Here is a 20484-nt window from a genome sequence, read left to right on the forward strand (position 1 = left end):
TCTTTGTGATATGACTTTCCTTAAGCACGTACTGATGAAACTGTCACTTAATATTTTTTTTCTTAAAGTCTACAAACACTCTACATGTATTCACTCTGTTATAAGGTTGGATCCTATATGCTACTTTCATTATTCTCCTGTAAATGGTTCAGTGCCTATAATTTAGGCTGTGTGTAGAATGGGGCATGAAGGAAATGACCTCTACTAGATTATAGTGATAAGGAAATCAGCATACAGTTTTGGACTGTGTATTAATTTGCCTATAACTAATCAGAATTCCATTGTTTACATAAAAAGAGAACACTTCAATATGAGAAGATCCTGCCATGGAAAAGAAGACTGGGTGGACATAAAGTGGAAAGGAGGGGAAATAACTCACACTATGCAGGACACCTTCAGCTGTGTGGTCTTTGTATTGCAGGTTTGATAGTTAGATTTTCAATAATGAATGTTGCTGTTATGTGACAATTAGGTCAAAAACTGCATTTTATTTTTTGGTGTAGATGGCCAAGGAAGATGCACAAAACTTTCCCAACATCCCTTCCCAAATTGATATAGAACCTTTACAAAACCACATGGAGCAAGTGCGAAAAGAAATGGCTGAGGATATACTAAAAATGTCTGGTATGTAATGACATTTAATTCAAAGTAAATGTAAATTCTTTATTTTATGTAGTTGTGTGGGACAGCCATATGTTCAGTTCATGTCTATGATTTCAGAGTTCAACAAAGCCAACAACTGCTTCATGTGTGCCACTGATAAAGAACCTTCACTGTATATAGACTTTTTCTATTGTGTTATTGACTGTACATTTGTTTATCCCATGTGTAACTGCATTGTTGTTTGTGTCACACTGCTTTGCTTTATCTTGGCCAGATCACAGTTGTAAATGAGAACTTGTTCTCAACTGGCCTGCCTGGTTAAATAAAGGTGAAATAAAAAATTAATTAAAAAAAACCTGGATGTGGCTCAGACTGACTGGGTTAGTAACTTTATTTAACATGTTTCTGACAACGGTGATGGCATGTAAGACAATTTATGATATAATACAATGGATGGCTAATTCGTCATTCGTCGTACTGCATTGATATTTGACATTATTTATAACGTGTTACACTTTGTTTTGTTTTAGATTGAATGTTTTGCTTACCAACGGTGGTTCCATATGCTGTAACTAGGAATGAAGACAAAAGAGTTCAACAGAGTAAACAACACAAACTGTCAGTGCAGTCTTTATTGTTGAAAATATATGCTATACCCCATCCACACTGAAGAGGCTCTGAAATGTACATCAACCAGGGATAAAGAGACAGTTAACACTGTGAAATGTTTTGTACTTATGTGAAGTAAAGTGTCTCTTGACATGTTGGAGAAGATTAAAGATCTACACTTTGTTTAATTTGTCAATATAACATGTTTTATTCATTGATTTTCTGGCCACCATTACTGTGGTTACATGTTCAGTATATGTATTGCCCAGCAAACCCAGTGCAGCCTACCGCAATAGCTCACTCTCCATCCCTGCTTTGGACAATGACTCTCGTACTTTGCCATTTTCCTTTATGGTTGATATTAACGATGAAAGGAGATATTATCTGTCTCTCTCCTATTGTGTACCGCTGTTAAATAGATATTATCCGTCTCTCTCCTATTGTGTACCGCTGTTAAATACTGCGGCAAAATAAAAAACTGGGAAAATAAGTACTTAGAACTACCAATTATTATAGATAGATATTAAATAAAAGGGTAAACACAACACTGGACTGAACCCCCTAATTGTCAAACTAATATTAATTGACAATATAGAAGATACATGACTAGAGGTTATGCGATATGGGTGTATACTCACTGCACAATTCTTAGGTGTGTAATTGACATGACCAAGGAGCTATTGAAATGTAAAACTATGAAAAATGTACGTTACACTGCGTGATTTTACAGTACACAAACAAGAGTGTGCAATATACAATATACATTCTGAAGTTCGTTTGAGTCCAGTAGGTCACATGACCAAGGAGCTATTGAAGTTTTAAATTCTGAAAAATTAATGTAAAATCAAGTGAGATGAAAATGGACAAACTAAAGGGTGTGCAATGCTGCTCATCGTGAATTTTAACATTTAACATTTCAATAGCTCTTTGATCATGACTTCAAACAAGGTTCAGAATGTACACTCAGTGGGCCTACACATCACACACCCTTTAGTTTGTCCAATTTCATCTCACTCGATTTTACATGAAGTTTTCAGAATTTAAAACTTCAATAGCTCCTTGGTCATGTGACCTACTGGACTCAAACGAACTTCAGAATGTCCACGTGTGAGATGAAAATGAACCAACCAAAGGGTGTGCAATATAGAAGGGTAGTCAGTGGACAATCTGAACCTTGTTTGAGTCAAGTAGGTCACATGACCAAGGAGCTATTGAAATTCAAATGTAAACTAGGAATACAAAATCCTGCTCACATTTCCGTGTTTTTTTTTTAGCTTTGGAAAACGGATTAAAATGGCCAAATCGTGAAAATAAGACCTGCGCAATGTGTGCAATTTTTCCAACATCATGACACTTATTTTGAATCGGTGGCTCAAGTGGTTTGAAAGCTATTGAGGTTTGAAAGCGCGAATATCTGTCGAATATCCAACTTGAAACTTTACCTCAGTCATTTTACACAACTGGAGACTTTGGCAGAATCTGTTTTAATTCCGCATAAATGATCGTAATGACAGGCTACTTTGACATTTTGTATTTTAATTATTGCGATCCAGCCAAATAGGTTCCAGAACGAAACAGTCCCAAAACGGTTTTGTGTGTTGCTCTAGGTTCATTGGTGACCTCTTGAAGAAGGAAGGTACTCCTGTTCCAGCAGTATCCGGCTCAAATTAAACACAGCTGACAATTCTGATAAATAATGGGATGTGTTTGCTGTGGACCAGAAACTCGAATCTCTGTAGTCTTTATAGTGGACCTGTCTATGACAGACATCCCACATTGTGCTATGGTAGGCTGTCAAATGGACATGGTCACTTCTAGCTTGTCATCTGTCACACACAGATGGGTCTACAGTGCAGTAGATCTGTGTGTGAGTGAGACGGGGAAAATATCTGGCTTGGAGGAATGTTTGCTTGAACAAAATCATTTTAAAGCTATGCTGTTTGCAGTGTTCAGCCTCTATATTTTCATATAACCCTACACTTTATCCTGGAGCCACTATCAATAATGTGTTAAAACCTTTGCCTCCAGGTGTGAAAACTCTCGAAATGCGTTACAAACAAAAGAGACACATTTTCACTTAAAATCATGCAGATACTCTGTAGCCTTTTTTGCTAAACTCAGCACTGTAGCGTGGAACAGCAGTTGCAGAATAATGACCGTTAAGTGATAATGCCAGAGAAACCGGTGTTTGGAGGATATATTGGCACTTGTGTTGTTAGGCCCGAGACGAAGTCAAGGATGCTGTAAAATCCGGACAAATGCAAAGCTAATAGGGGGAACAAATAGCTTTGGACCTTACACACGGAGATAAATCTTGGACCAGTACAACTCCCTTTCCCTCCTGGCGCAGAGATACATAGATCTCTGGCATACAAAGTCTAAGAGAGCAGCTTCTAGTTTTGTGCCATCATCCATCAAACTCTTCAACCCTTGACATTTTTATTTGTGTTTGTATATGGCCTATGATTGCATCTAATCTATTATACCGCACATGTTTTCGTGTTCTATGTTGCTGTGTTGTTATATATCTTGTTAATATCAAGCCTTCACCATAGATGAAGGTCCCTCTCAGGAAATAAAAGTTACTTGAATTGAATAAACCTACATTCATAAACACACACATTTCCCTCAACTTTGAAATAACAAAAACAACAGACAATGATGTTCTTTGGGTTACGACATAAGTATGACAACATAGGATTCACTCTGAACTTCACGATGAGCAGCAATATCATCCATTGAATTTAACAGTATCTAATTACACTAGATGATTGAAAACACACACACTGTATATACAGTAATAATCCCTCTCGTTGAATACATTTTCCTAATCACCTCCTGTCCTGTTACAACAGCAGTCAGGTAAACTGGTAGAGGGTTCAGACAGATGGTAACAAGATGACAACAATCCAGCAACCAAACCTATGTCTATGTTGTTTCCACGAATGGGACCACTCTCTTCCCTGCCACGTACACCTCAGCAATGTTCCGATCATCCCCTGAAAGGAGGAAGGGAAAGGGGGAACAAAGGAGAGAAAAAAGAACCTGAACATACTTGAGAGATTTTACAACACCTAGTGATGACCTCAAGACTTTTGGACCTCTTGGCTGACAGCTGCAAGGACCCAGGTTTGAGTCCCTGTCGTGGCTATCAGTGAATTCGCCACAATACTTTCATGGCACGTAAAGGGCCCATCCACCAAAGCCTGAAAACAAGTTGTGTGTGAGAGACAGAAACGAAACTCTTACCCAAATTCAAGAACTTCTCCAGGAGCACCTGAAATCAAATGGAACCAAGATGAATGTTATGTATTGGGAGACAGAATGACTCAACAGGTAACAGGGTTTCCCATTTTATTTGGCCCCCCAATTTTTTTTTGCAAAAAAATAATATATTTTTTTAGCAACTTTAAAAATATATATATATTTCTTTGGGACATAAGATAGTAAGAACACAGGCAAATCAGCTCAAAGTGGTTTTAATTTTGGAAATCTGTTCCAATGTATTCCCACGCATAACAGAGAGATATACAGATACAAATGAAAGCAAGGTGTTAAATTATTATATCCGTTTGGGCTTCTTGCGATCAATTTGCAATCTACAAATAATTTGTTATTATGTTCCGGCCCCCTGACCATCCACTCAAGAAAGAATTGGCCCATAGCTGAATCTAGTTGATGATCCCTGCTCTATGTATTGGGAGACTGGTTCCTACCTTAGGCCCCTCTCCGTGGTTGATGAGATCAATGGGTCCTCCTGCTATGGCCGTGTTCACCCGCAGAGCATCAAAGTCTTTCCCTACCTGAAAGTTTCCCGTATGCTCATCCAGGGACAGGGCTACAAACCAAACAATCAACCCAGAGCTCAGAATATCAATCAATTATTCATCAATCAAGGACTCAATAAACAAATACACAGATGTACAGTTGGGTTCATTAAACAGTTTTTGACTGTAGTGCAGGTCAAAAACATGTGCTGCAAAGTGGATATACCTGTACAGTCAGTGGATTATATTTCAGAAATGTCACCTATGTATTTCATTGCCGTTTAGGTGATTGCAAATAAACTTGTTGGCTTGGCATCACTCTATGAGAAAGCTTGTGCTGTGAGCAATGTATCGATGCTGCAGCACAGGCGTTTTGAAAAGTAACATCTGAGTGCATGAATCTGTATCAATTCATAAATCATCATGTACCAAATCATTCATACTGATTGATGTATTGATTTAATAATAGTGGTGACGATGACCCTCCCACCCCTCCGGCCAGGTCTCCCACCTTGGCTGCCTCCCAGTGTGGCCAGTCTGAAGACCTCCTCGAAGGTGAGCGTTTGGTACTGGGGGTCCTGGATGGTCAAGGCTTTAGAGGTATCCAATGTTCTCCGCACAGCATCCAGCATAGAGGGAGAGTAGCCTCCTGCCACATCTGCAAGGCCGGAAACACAGACACACGCACAAGTGCATACACAAACAAATGTATTAATACGTTAAACACAGAGCCAATTGCAACAAAAAAAGCACTGGTTTTCTAAAAACTATACTAACGGGAAATAACATGCACCTGTGTGATAAAATAAACCAGCAGATCAGCTTATCTCATGTTGTTATGGTGTCAAGCCAGTTTGATACCGGACAGGGAACCTAGAAGAAAGTTGCCTCTATTGCCGGCCTCAATGAAAAAACAGGATCATCCCAAAACGTAATGAATGTAAAATAACTATTCTAAGAAATAATATTATCAGTGCCATTTGAAATAACTTCATTAGACTTTAATTTGATCAAAAATATATAGATTATTATATAACTCAATCGCGATTGCCTTGATTTAGTTATACATTTAAAATATGGACAACTCAGGGATAGTACATTTATTTTTTTCGTACAGCACACATGGGCTAAAAACGATACAGAACACAGTGCGCTCTGGTAAAAGGAAGATGATCTGCTTTGTAGTGTGTTGTCATGGACTCACCTGTGCCCAGCCCCAGCTTTACTTTGTGGTTCAGAACCCTGCGGGCATCTAGCATACCACTGCACAACCTGAAGAGGGAAATGAGCGAGAGAGAGGGGAAAATGAGAGAGGGAAATGAGAGAGAGAAATAGAGAGAAGAGAGAGAGGAGAGAAATAAGGAGAGGAGAGAGAGAGAGAGAGAGAGAGGAGAGAAATAGAGAGAGGAGAGAACATGGGCAGGTTCTATCTTGAGTGCTGATATGATATCTATTATCACTGCTGTGTTTTAAAAGAATAGGGTATGATATAAAAATAAGAATCGTGATTTATTTCTAAATCCTAAGACATGGTCTTTCCTTTCACATCTTCCATCAATGACCCTTGGGAAAACACAGGCGTAGTCAGGGAACGTGAACTGTAGGGTAATGAGAAACACTTACGAGATGTTGGAATTGGGACAGTGAGCGACGGACGCCCCTTTCTCTCTGAACAGCTTCAGCTCTTCATCGGTTAGGTGACAACCGTGAGCCATCACAGTCTGTGAACCATCACCATCATCATACTTACTACCATTACCACCGCTATCAATATAATCATCATCAGCATAATTACAACCATTACCACCACTATCATGATAATCATCAGCATACTTACTACCATTACCACCGCTATCATGATAATCATCATCATCATTATCATACTTACTACCATTACCACCGCTATCATGATAATCATCAGCATACTTACTACCATTACCACCACTATCATGATAATCATCATCATACTTACTACCATTACCACCGCTATCATGATAATCATCATCATCATCATACTTACTACCATTACCACCGCTATCATGATAATCATCATCATACTTACTACCATTACCACCGCTATCATGATAATCATCATCATCATTATCATACTTACTACCATTACCACCGCTATCATGATAATCATCAGCATACTTACTACCATTACCACCACTATCATTATAATCATCATCATACTTACTACCATTACCACCGCTATCATGATAATCATCATCATCATACTTACTACCATTACCACCATTATCATTATAATCATCATCATACTTACTACCATTACCACCGCTATCATGACAATCATCATCATCATACTTACTACCATTACCACCGCTATCATGATAATCATCAGCATACTTACTACCATTATCACCGCTATCATGATAATCATCATCATCATCATACTTACTACCATTACCACCGCTATCACGATAATCATCAGCATACTTACTACCATTACCACCACTATCATTATAATCAGCAATATGATTTTCATTATCCATAGAATGTCCTTGTACTGTGTGTGTGTGTGTGTGTGTGTGTTGGGCTAACCTTGTCAGTGAGAAGGTTGTGTTTGTGGTAGACGTCTGTGTAGGAGTCATAGTCTGGGAACAGTTCCTTCACCAGCTTCACCTCCTCCTTCGTCTCACTGATGTGACTCTGGGGATCACAGAGACGATCGAAGTATTTTTTAAATCTTCAGGTGATTATCAATGTGTATGAATTCAAGAGAGCGAGAGAGAATGGAAGGGAGATACAGTGCCATGCGAAAGTATTCGGCCCCCTTGAACTTTGCGACCTTTTGCCACATTTCAGGCTTCAAACATAAAGATATAAAACTGTATTTTTTTGTGAAGAATCAACAACAAGTGGGACACAATCATGAAGTGGAACGACATTTATTGGATATTTCAAACTTTTTTAACAAATCAAAAACTGAAAAATTGGGCGTGCAAAATTATTCAGCCCCTTTACTTTCAGTGCAGCAAACTCTCTCCAGAAGTTCAGTGAGGATCTCTGAATGATCCAATGTTGACCTAAATGACTAATGATGATAAATACAATCCACCTGTGTGTAATCAAGTCTCCATATAAATGCACCTGCACTGTGATAGTCTCAGAGGTCCGTCAAAAGCGCAGAGAGCATCATGAAGAACAAGGAACACACCAGGCAGGTCCGAGATACTGTTGTGAAGAAGTTTAAAGCCGGATTTGGATACAAAAAGATTTCCCAAGCTTTAAACATTCCAAGGAGCACTGTGCAAGCGATAATATTGAAATGGAAGGAGTATCAGACCACTGCAAATCTACCAAGACCTGGCCGTCCCTCTAAACTTTCAGCTCATACAAGGAGAAGACTGATCAGAGATGCAGCCAAGAGGCCCATGATCACTCTGGATGAACTGCAGAGATCTACAGCTGAGGTGGGAGACTCTGTCCATAGGACAACAATCAGTCGTATATTGCACAAATCTGGCCTTTATGGAAGAGTGGCAAGAAGAAAGCCATTTCTTAAAGATATCCATAAAAAGTGTCGTTTAAAGTTTGCCACAAGCCACCTGGGAGACACACCAAACATGTGGAAGAAGGTGCTCTGGTCAGATGAAACCAAAATTGAACTTTTTGGCAACAATGCAAAACGTTATGTTTGGCGTAAAAGCAACACAGCTCATCACCCTGAACACACCATCCCCACTGTCAAACATGGTGGTGGCAGCATCATGGTTTGGGCCTGCTTTTCTTCAGCAGGGACAGGGAAGATGGTTAAAATTGATGGGAAGATGGATGGAGCCAAATACAGGACCATTCTGGAAGAAAACCTGATGGAGTCTGCAAAAGACCTGAGACTGGGATGGAGATTTGTCTTCCAACAAGACAATGATCCAAAACATAAAGCAAAATCTACAATGGAATGGTTCAAAAATAAACATATCCAGGTGTTAGAATGGCCAAGTCAAAGTCCAGACCTGAATCCAATCGAGAATCTGTGGAAAGAACTGAAAACTGCTGTTCACAAATGCTCTCCATCCAACCTCACTGAGCTCGAGCTGTTTTGCAAGGAGGAATGGGAAAACATTTCAGTCTCTCGATGTGCAAAACTGATAGAGACATACCCCAAGCAACTTACAGCTGTAATCGCAGCAAAAGGTGGCGCTACAAAGTATTAAATTAAGGGGGCTGAATAATTTTGCACGCCCAATTTTTCAGTTTTTGATTTGTTAAAAAAGTTTGAAATATCCAATAAATGTCGTTCCACTTCATGATTGTGTCCCACTTGTTGTTGATTCTTCACAAAAAAATACTGAAGCCTGAAATGTGGCAAAAGGTCACAAAGTTCAAGGGGGCCGAATACTTTCGCAAGGCAATGTAAATACAGATAAATACATGATTATCCTCAAAGCACATTCCCATAGGATCCCCATGACTTGGTTACTGTGGCTACAGGCTGGCAAAGCTCACCTGGATGTGCAGGTGGTTATTCTTGGCGATCTCTCCCAGGTGACCCAGCAGGGCAGCAGAGCAAGACAGGGCGAAGCGCGGGGTCACCACTGGCATTACAAGGGGGTACTGCCCCAAACAAGACAGAAAGACACCCAGTGAGCAAAATCCTAAAAAGCTCCTTTCACAGATTCTGATCACAAATGTGTTTTTTTTGGCGGGGGGGGGGGGTACATGTACCCTTAGAACCCCCCCTGTGCTAGCAGGGCTAAGGAGTCTTACCTTCTTCTTCAACATCTCACTAATGAACCTAGAGCAACACAAGACAATAATCACATTTGTATTTTTTCCTTCAAAAGAATTTTGAATTTTTTTTTCTATCAGGTAGGTCCCTCTCCGATTCATTCCATTTCCTTCTGTTTGGTTCCTAATTAATACTCCTCAGATGTGTGTTGGGCAAGATGTGAGTGTAAGGAAGGACTGAATCCTGTTTTTCAGACTGCAGCAACTGGCTCAGAGACAATGATTTCCTCACTAATTTCTCCTTTCAGATTTGCTGAGGATGCATTTGATAAGTTTTGTTTCCTGAGGGCCATACTTGTTATGTATGTTGAAATATGACAAATGTTGTGAGATATATTGTGAGGCTAGAGCAGAAGTTCTCAAACTTGGGATTGGATATGAAATAGGGTGGCGCGAGAATATCCAAAATCCTGAGGAAAAAAATTTTTTAATACAGAAAAAAATATATATGCCTTTGTGTCTCAAAAACATCGTAATGTGGTTAACCTTAAAAATTTAAATGATTCAAATCTAAATGATAAAATTCAACCACAAAGCACCCTTAGATCATGGGAAAAGGCTGCACTTGACCGTTGCATTTGAAATCATTCCCATGGTGAACGGCTAGGCCCGCTATGAAACCACACACTAATGCAGATACTTTGATATTATCGGCCTCAATTGATATGGTGAAAACTAGGTGGGGAGGCAGAGACACAGAAACTCACATTAATACCCTTGTCAGATAACACTTTTAAACTAAGAATGTAAACTATTTCTAGCAATCAAGAGGAAAGTGATTAAATGACTCAAAAACGCCCCAACTTATACTCTCCAAGTGGACGTTAGCTGTGAGGGCCGAGATGCCCGTGTTCGCTATACATGTTGGGGGATTCTATTCACGAGGACATATTTTTTTTAATGCCGCATTCAAAAGAACTGGGAACTCTAAAATCTATGACTTCTGTCTTCAGTGCATTTAAGACAACTGGGAACTCTGAAAAAAAACGATCACCGACTGCGAAAAATGGTTTTGAACGGTCACCCAACTCGAAATTCCAACTCGGGAACTCGGGCCTCTTTCTAAAGCTACGACTTACTGACCTATTATTTTCAGAGTTCCCGGTCTTGAAAGCACCATAAAACTCATGGTACTCTTCGCCAGCTCATGTCTGTGTGAAGCTGGATTGAGTGCGCTCATCTGCATTAAAACCCCTGACTTTGAGAAGCTCCGACGTGACATGCATCAAGCACACCCATCCAACTAGTGGTGATGAGACAAGATACATTATGTCAGACTCATTTGCAATTGACTGTCATAGCACCACATTAAAAGCATGCGATGGTGAGCTGAGAAGACAATCAGAAATACTGTTAGAATGTTTTTCAATTGACTGCCATAGCCCCAAATAAAAATGAAACAGTCGCTGTTAGTTAATGCCATAATTTTTTCCACATGGTTGGGGTCCAGATATCAAAATGGGGCGGGACAAAAAGATATGGGAACCCCTGTGCTGGAAGGTCCCATAAAGTCATGTAAAGTCTAGAATGACATGTCTGTTCCCATTGGTTCTTGCTGCACAAGCCAGTCATGACTCAATATGATGATGCTTTTCTTAGTCATTACTCTATCCTCCTCCAAGGAAATTATTTTCCATGTGACCTTACGGTCTAGAGGCATGAAAAGCCATTGTGAGAGCCCATAAACCCCTCCTGTGCAAAGCACCTGCTCTAATCATTTAAATCTTTATTATGTATACAGCCTTGCCCCCTCTTCTGTCTATTACCTACCTGTTGGTTTCGTCATGGGACTCGTCTGGCGTCTCTCTGTAATGTGGGACAAAGTTGTTTGTATCCATACACACCTTGCCCACAAGGGCACGCTGTCCAAAATCATCTGGAACGACAAGAAACATTGGAAAAGGTCACCAAACTAGTGAAATCACCCATCAGGGGAGCTGCATTTGGTGTGATTAGAGTAGCACTCTGTCGAGACCGTATCAGACTGGAGTCATGAGGGACATTTGTAATGTTGCTCATCAGCATCCTGGAATATCCTAAATAATAAACTAAAGCTAACATTAAATCTCATAAACCAAAAGGTGGGAGCGCTGTTGGTTGTGGTGAAACAATTCTGGTGTCCTACAAACTCTGGACGGTTTAGGAGGAGTAATGCAACCACCAAAGGACAAACATTCCATGCATGCAGTAAGTAGATGTGAAAGTGACAGATTCCTCTCCATACAAAACCCTATGTTCATGTCTTGTTCTGAGCTGGTGTTTGCAAAAATAATTTTAATTACAGTGGGTAACCATAAGGATGGAATGGAGCAAATCAAGATGTTCATGCACAGCCAATCCCTGTACCTGAAACTTAATACTTTCATTACCTGCTATCCCTGCCCTCATTTAACCTCACACTGAAGTGTTTTATCATTTTATTTTCAGGACAACAAGTAGAACACAAAACATAAAACAGTTACATTTATAAGTTTTATTGGCAAATGTCAATAAATAAAAAGCTCTGGCAAGCAATAACCTCATGTTTTTATTGCAGAAATGGTTTTCTTGCCGCGAAATTATTATACAACTAGTCAGTGACAACTGCGTGGAGTTTGGACTTTGTGACAGCAACTATGCGATCTTATTACAGTATTATAGACACAAAGTCCGGGGCAGAAATTGAACTTGGCGAAATAAACTTGAATATCCACAGGATCATTCTGAAATGGATCTGAGAGATATAGCAAAGCTTAGGAAAACATCAGGGACGATCCCAATGCAATAGTGGTGTGGGGGCTGTGCTTTGGCAAAGTGGGTGGGGTTATATCCTTCCTGTTTGGCCCTGTCCGGGGGTGTCCTCGGATGGGGCCACAGTGTCTCCTGACCCCTCCTGTCTCAGCTTCCAGTATTTATGCTGCAGTAGTTTATGTGTCGGGGGGCTAGGGTCAGTTTGTTATATCTGGAGTACTTCTCCTGTCCTATTCGGTGTCCTGTGTGAATCTAAGTGTGCCTTCTCTAATTCTCTCCTTCTCTCTGATGTACGAAGGGCTATATAAATACATTTGATTTGATCAATAATTGTTTATGATTTTCAATGTAGAAGAACCCTTACCTTCTAACGACTCTTGTGCGGCGTGAGTGTCAGAGCAAAACAGTCTCAGCTTTTCATAGTGGGGTCATAATAGTTTTTGTAGCTCAAACCGCTTGGACGTCACAGACGTTTTTGTGAGAAGAACAGTTTTCGGGATCCGCCCGATCAGCCTTGGTCTCACAAACACCGTTCTAGTTCAGCCCCCATCAACACACAGGCTAATCGTCGGCAGATGCAGAAGACAGAGGAATCCAACGCAAAAAAAAAGAGAATTCGGAACAGAACAACAGACCCATCTTATTGAAGCCACAGAAGTTCAAGACCAACTGCGATACTGCAGGCGTTGCTTGCAGAAAACAGGATCCCCATTATAGTGAATTGGAAAATTGCCATCTTTGTGGTCAATCTTCATGTAAATAAAATACAAATTCGAAGACAATCATGGTACCAATAATTGCTTCTAATACACCATATGCAAGTCCTTCAAACGATAATGTTGTAAAAATCACTGAAGTTATAAGGACAATTTAGTTGCTAATGGCAGCCTGCAGTACCCCGGCCAGCCTTCAATTTGAGTTACTCATTGAGAGGAGGCAGCACTGAGCTAGCCTGCAACACCACTTCCTGAATTAGCTCAAACTGCGCATGTTATGTATCCATGAGATGCTATCTTAACCGACTTCATTTGGCTTCAATGTGCTATTCAGTCTTCACATAGAAATGAATGGTGTCACGTGTTCGATGGCTTTGTCCATTCCTATACCGTCATTGGTATAGAAGCACAAAAATATTTCCGATTATAGCCTGGGACTCAAAGCGTTAACAAAACATTTACACACTAGACTCCCCCCACAATGACGTTTGCACTGTGAAATAACAAATGGTACATGGTCAACATAACCCAACTACATAGCGAGAGACTGGGTGCCGGAGGCTGGCCTAGCAGTCAACACAGCTGCCTCACAGCTGCCTCCAGACACTTGTATCGTGTCCCCCGGCAGCGAGGTTATAAACCCCACACCACCACTTTTAATACCGTCTATCCCCTGGTGTCCGTCTCCCTAATTTCCTGTCTAAATAAATATAACACATTTGAAAGAGTGGAGTCCCAATCCCCCTTTAAAAAAAAAAGAGACGGATTGATAAGTTGTTGCATAACAACTTACGCAGTGGAGGCGTGTGTGTGTGTGTGTGTGTATTCCAGGTAGTTGTACATTGTGACTGAGGTTAATGTTTATAGCCAGTCAAATAATGTCCCGTGCTCTTTTATCACAGAGCATGTTCTTACCTTCCTCCGTCATTAATACTTATGTAATAAACAAGAGTTAAACAGGCGAGAAGAACACTGGGAACAGGTCAAAGTACAATGTTTCAATGTTAAGCCATTGTGCAAGTGAGCGGTAGAGTGTGTGCAGGTTTGTGTCTGTTTTCTCACTTGCGATTTGGCCCAGCAGGAGAGAAGCGTCAGTGTGTATGGTGGCAAAGTAACAAGCCGTAGTGGTACCGTTTCTCAGGGTTCTTTTCTGAAATAGACAGAGATTGTTTTAGTATTCAGGCCCTATTGTTCATAAACACCACTCCATCAGTGCAAATATCACCTGCCCTAACCTGCTATGTGTTACAATGTATCCAGATTTCATCAGATTTTCTATGCTACTGTCACTCTGTGAGCTTTCCTTACAGTAGCCAAGGAAGCAACCTAAATAGTTCACATTTGTATTGTTTTTGCTACACTGCAGGTCATTTAAAATAAGCTAAAGCTTCACATACGTAAACTCTCTCTTTAACCTTTATTAAAATGGCCATAGCAACCTGCTATTGGCCCTCCTTTGGCATCCCTATCCCTGCCCAGCAGTGAATTTCGAAAAACTAGAGAAAATAGACACAAGGGAAATTAAAGACGGCAACCAAAGTTGCTGCTCCCGAGTGTCCATTATCATTGCAATATTAACCTCTGCAACACAAGGCTTTAAATAAGTATAACAGACGATTTAGAATAGGAAATAAGGATAAGAATGGTCTATAATCCTCTATGCAAGTGAGACGGATTGATTCGGGTGCGCAACGACATATATTTTAAAACATTGTGTGTTTCTTATTAGACAAGTCCAGGTCTGTTTCTTCCATTTGGTGCCTGATGAACACGACCCTGATGACTTCTACAGGCTGAGGTTTGCTAGTTTGGCCCAGACCGCTCACCACGACATGGGTGTAGACGTTGCGGGCGAACGCCAAGTCTTTGTAGCAGGCCTCCACTGGGAAGGTGTACGTGTTGAGCCACTGTAGCAGGGGCAGGTCCAGGGCAGTGCCTGCATAGCTGTACTGAGACGCGTGGATGTGGGTGTCCACCATCCCTGGCATGAAGAACTCACTACAGACAACAAAATGGACTTTAGGATAATAACTTGGTTGTGTTCAGTCACAAATAGATTAGGAATCAGTGTTACTCTCATAGGATGGACTCTTCACTCACTACTGTCCAAGCTGTGTAACAGCCAAGGCCTCAAACCCCCACTTCTGTGACAGACTGCCGACTTCCTGCCCACTCCCAATGAAGGCAATCTGTCAACATGAGAAGCAACCAAAAACAAGGTGCTGATTAGCGCAAGAGAGAGACAATCAGAGCCTAACTCAACAAGGTGTTCATTCATTTAAATATAATTTATCCATGCATTGATAATTGATCTACTGTAACGCATTAAGGCATAGTCAGATGACACAGACACCCTCAACAAACAGTACATTCGGAAAGTATTCAGACCTATCCACATGGTTACATTACAGCCTTATTCTAAAATGGATTAAATAAAAACATTTCCTCATCAATCTACACACAATGACAAAGCGAAAACAGGCTTGTGAAAAAAAATAAAAATGAAACAACTTATTGTACAGAAGTATTCAGACTCTTTGCTATGATCAAATGTATTTATAAAGCCCTTTTCACATCAGCCGATGTCACAAAGTGCTATACAGAACCCCAGCCTGAAACCCCAAACAGCAAGCAATGCAAAACCACGGTGGTGTGGAAAACCTCCATAGAAAGGACAGAACCTAGGAAGAAACCTAGAGAGGAACCAGGCTCTGAGGGGTGGCCAGTCCTCTTCTGGCTGTGCCGGGTTGAGATTCTAACAGTACATGGCCAAGATGTTCAAACGTTCATAGATGACCAGCAATGTCAAAATATAATAATCACAGTGTTTGAGAGGGTGCAACAGGTCTGCAGGTCTATTATTCAGAGACAGCAAGTGCGGTAGAGAAAGAGAGTTGAAAACAGCAAGTCCGGGATAAGGTAGCATGTCTGGGGAACAGGTCAGGGTTCCATAGCCGTGGGCAGAACAGTTGAAATGGGAGCAGCAGCATGACCAGGTGTACTGGGGACAGCAACTAGTCATCAGGCCAGGTAGTCCTGAGGCATGGTCCTAGGGCCCAGGTCCTCCGAGAGAAAACTTAAAATTCACACAGGACAAGGCAGGAGAAATACTCCAGATATAACATACTGACCCTAGCCATAAACTATTGCAGCATAATTACTGGAGGCTGAGACAGGAGGGGTCGGGACACACCGTGGCCCCGTCCGACGATACCACCAGACATGGCCAACCAGGCAGGATATAACCCCACCCATTTTGCCAAAGCAGTCTCCACACCACTAGAGGGTTATCTTCAAACCACCAACTTACTGCTCTGAGACAGGGCCGTGTATAGCCCACGAAGATCTCCCCCATGGCACGAACCCCGACAGGAAGATAACGTCAGTGACTCAACCCACTCAAGTGACGCACCCCTCCTAGAGACGGCATGGAAGAGCACCAGTAAGCCAGTGACTCATCCCCCATAATAAGGTTTGAGACAGAGAATCCCAGTGGAGAGAGGGGAACCGCCAGGCAGAGACAGGAAGGGCGGTTTGTCGCTCCAGTGCCTTTCCGTTCACCTTCACACTCCTGGGCCAGACTACACTCAATCATAGGACCTACTGAAGAGATGAGTCTTCAGTAAAGACTTAAAAGGTCGAGACCGAGTCTGTGTCCCTCACATGGATAGGCTGACCATTCCATACAAATGGAGTCTTGTGACCGTAGCGCACGTGTAGGTACGTACGGCAGGACCAAATCGGAACGATAGGTAGGAGCAAGCCCATGTAATGCTTTGTAGGTTAGCAGTAAAACCTTGAAATCAGCCCTCGCCTTAACAGGAAGCCAGTGTAGAGAGGCTAGCACTGGAGTAATACGATCAATTTAAAAAAAAAATGTGGTTCTAGTCAAGATTCTAGCAGCCGTATTTAGCACAAACTGAAGTTATTTAGTGCTTTATTTTGGTATGTGTCATGTAGATGGAAAAAATCTGTCCTTGAAACAGTCTTGATATGTCCATCAAAAGAGAGATCAGGGTCCAGAGTAAGGTCTAGGTCCTTCGCAGTTTTATTTGCGACGACTGTACAACCATCAAGACTAATTATCAGATCCAACAGAAGATCTCTGTATTTCTTGGGACCTAGAACTAGCATCTCTGTTTTGTCTGAGTTTAAACGTAAAACATTTGCCGCCATCCACTTCCAGGGAAGTGAAATTGAAAAAAAGAAACCATGAGGTTGAAGGAATTTTCCGTAGAGCTCCAAGACAGGATTGTATCGAGGCAAAGATCTGGAAAAGGGTACCAAGAAAGGTTTGCAGCATTGAAGGTCCCCAAGAACAGTGGCCTCAATCATTGTTAATGGAAGAAGTTTGGAACCACCAAGACTCTTCCTAGAGCTGGCTGCCCGGACAAACTGAGCAGTCGGAAAAGAAGGGCCTTGGTCAGGGAGGTGACTAAGAACCCGATGGTCACACTGACAGAGCTCCTCTGTGAAGATGAGAGAACCTTCCAGAAGGACAACCATCTCTGCAGCCTTCCACAAAATCAGGCCTTTATGGTAGGGTGGCCAGACAAAAGCCACTCCTCAGTAAAAAGGCACATGACAGCCCGCTTTGAGTTTGCCAAAAGGCACCTAAAGGAACAAGAAACAAGATTCTCTAGTCTGATGAAACCAAGATTGAACTTTTTGGCAAGAATGCCAAGCATCACATCTGGAGGAAACTTGACACCATCCCTACGGTAAAGCATGGTGGTGGCAGCAACATGCTGTGGGGATGTTTTTCAACAGCAGGGACTGGGAGACTAGTCAGGATCAAGGGAAAGATGAACGAAGCAAAGTACAGCGAGATCCTTGATGAAAACCTGTTCCAGAGCACCCAAGACCTCAGACCGGCGTGAAGGGTCACTTTCCAAGAGGACAACAACCCTAAGCACACAGCCAAGACAGCACAGGAGTGGCTTTGGGACAAGTCTTTGAATGTCCTTGAGTGGCCCAGCCAGAGCCCGGACTTGAACCCGAACATCTCTGGAGAGACCTTAAAATAGCTGTGCAGCGACGCTCCCCATCCAACCTAACAGAGCTTGAGAAGCTCTGCAGAGAAGAATGGGAGAAACTTGTGCCAAGCCTGTAGTGTCATACCCAAGATGACTGAAGGCTGTAATTGCTGCCAAAGTTGCTTCAACAAAGTACTGAGCAAAGGGTCTGAATACTTATGTAAACATGATATTTCAGATGTTTTATTTTATACATTTGCAAAAATGTATAAAAACCTGTTTTTGCTTTGTCATTATGGGTTATTGTGTATAAATTGATCAGGGAAAAAAGCTATTTAATTAATTTTAGAATAAGGCTGTAATGTAACAAAATGTTGAAAAAGTCAAGGGGTCTGAATACTTTCCTAATGCACTGTATACACACACACACACACTACACAAACATGAAACCAATTACCAAATGAAATCTCATAATTAGGATCTGGGTGGCATGAGTCAGTTTGGGAAACCTTTGTAATAAAATACATGTGATTAAAACATCACATTCATGACAAAGCAATGTAAAATCGCAAGAAACGATTTCCATGAAACTATTATTACAAAGTCCAGACCACATTTCACAACTTTTGTGACAGCTGTCACAGGCCCTTTGTAGCCTCTACTGGAGTTACACACTGTACAATTATAATGATTGCAGGAAACAGGTTTATCTTCTTTTGAAGAAAATGTGTGTAGGTCAATGGTATCCATACAAAAATGCTGAATCCAATTCTGGCTTGGGGCATTTTTTTGTGTGCCAAAGTTAGCTAACTATTATAGTGTTTTGAAAAGATTTACCTATCCTATGCAGGTTTGTAAAATGTATAGAAATTGGGGCAGCAAATAAATAAAATACAACCATTTTAAAAATATATAAAAGAGATGGAAAACATAGGCCTATAAAACAATGCGAGTTCCACTTAGGCCTACGCATATGACACTTTGGCAATGTAAAATAGCCTAATCATAAGTTAAAGTCTTTACATACATTTTGCTAGGATTATTTCTAAATGAATTAACATAATGTATGCTGTTCATAGATATTGAAATACACTTTCACAGTTTAATTCTGACAGACCTTCCCCTCTGTGTCCACTCCCAGAAGCCTATCCTCCAGAATTTCCACGACTGTGTGATCGGTGGAGTGCACAAACGTCCCCCTGTAGACGTGCGCAATGTCCACAGCGGATTTGTTGGAGCTAGTCATATCTAGAATGTTACAACAGCAGGGTTTGATGCTGAAAATGAATCTTGTCACATTTTTATCCTCGGCAAGGATAGTGGGCGGTTAATCAGTGCGCACCAAGAAGAGACTCCACCTGCCGACAGTGCGACTAGCCACAAGCGAAGCGTGCGCCCGCATGGGACAGCCACAGCAGGAATTTTATTAGCCTACAGTGTTATAAAAATAGGTTTTGAAGCATTGCTCAGCAATGGCGCATTGTTCACTTTCATACCGTATGATAGTTTTCACTACTTAGACACAGGCAGAACTAGAGTTTTATACATGGGGTGGCAAAGGCTACTTCAGGGGGTCCAGAGACCATGACAGAAAATGAATGTAACCCTAACCTGGCATCTAAGCAGCATGAATGAATCCTATGATTGCTGATTAGATGTAGAAGTGATGATTCACTTAACCCGGAGTTCTTCAATGTGGCAGATAGTGTGACCACACAAAAGGGTTACTTCACTAGAATACTTCAACATACTATGAATAGTCAGTGTCTCTACCTTGGAACTGCAGCTCAATTTCTTTCTTTCGCTCTCTCACACACACACACACACACACACACACACACACACACACACACTTGGGTCACTGTTTTCACAAATATATAATCTGGGTCTATAAGTGTTTAATAATATCCAAAATATTATTTTCAGAAAATAAAGCTCAAGCACCAAGGAGGTAAGATTTGACATACCAGGTATCAAGCAGAAATGGACTTGAACAATAAAAAATAACTACAAACTTACAGTATCATATTTATGCTTATATATATAATGTTAACTAACAGCAAAGAAAAGTTTGGGAATGGGCCTAATCAAGACCAAATTAAATCTGTGTGTCATGATACCCTTTGGATGTATCATTTTAGAATGTCAGTGTACTAGCTAGTACACAGTGCAGGTGTTAATCATGACCAGAGGGACCGCCTAAGTGCCAAATTATCCTAGGTAAATTTAGAACAGCATAATTTGGCAGTTCTGGTGAGAACTGGCAAAATGTTTCACAAACTCATCCATGTTGAGGGAGCGTGCCCTCTTTGACATAACGCTGAGAATTCT

The 20484-nt window shown here is 41.1% G+C and overlaps 1 protein-coding gene across 1 annotated transcript; it reads right to left on the reverse strand.

The window, feature by feature from the left end:
- Nucleotides 1-951: 951 nt before the first annotated feature.
- On the reverse strand, nt 952-19541 carry gda (guanine deaminase). Its single transcript, XM_021621094.2, has 14 exons — nt 19271-19541; nt 15278-15366; nt 15004-15175; nt 14240-14327; nt 11502-11607; nt 9711-9738; nt 9450-9557; nt 7542-7649; nt 6603-6700; nt 6184-6251; nt 5491-5637; nt 4929-5050; nt 4462-4489; nt 952-4211 (listed from the first exon to the last, which is right to left on the reverse strand). The coding sequence occupies exons 1-14, from the start codon at nt 19397-19399 to the stop codon at nt 4141-4143; spliced, it is 1362 nt and encodes a 453-aa protein (XP_021476769.2). The 5' UTR covers nt 19400-19541; the 3' UTR covers nt 952-4140.
- Between the last annotated feature and the right edge of the window lie 943 nt (nt 19542-20484).

This window comes from Oncorhynchus mykiss, chromosome 11 (assembly GCF_013265735.2).
Source record: "Oncorhynchus mykiss isolate Arlee chromosome 11, USDA_OmykA_1.1, whole genome shotgun sequence".
Taxonomy (NCBI): Eukaryota; Metazoa; Chordata; class Actinopteri; order Salmoniformes; family Salmonidae; genus Oncorhynchus; species Oncorhynchus mykiss.

Excerpts from the sequence above, each read along its gene's own strand:
- gda (XM_021621094.2), bottom strand. The coding sequence starts at position 19,399 with ATGACTAGCTCCAACAAATCCGCTGTGGACATTGCGCACGTCTACAGG. Across the intron at positions 6,701-7,541 it reads ACAACCTTCTCACTGACAAG|ACTGTGATGGCTCACGGTTG; the intron begins GTTAGCCCAACA and ends GATGGTTCACAG. Across the intron at positions 6,252-6,602 it reads TGTCCCAATTCCAACATCTC|GTTGTGCAGTGGTATGCTAG; the intron begins GTAAGTGTTTCT and ends TTCCCTCTTCAG.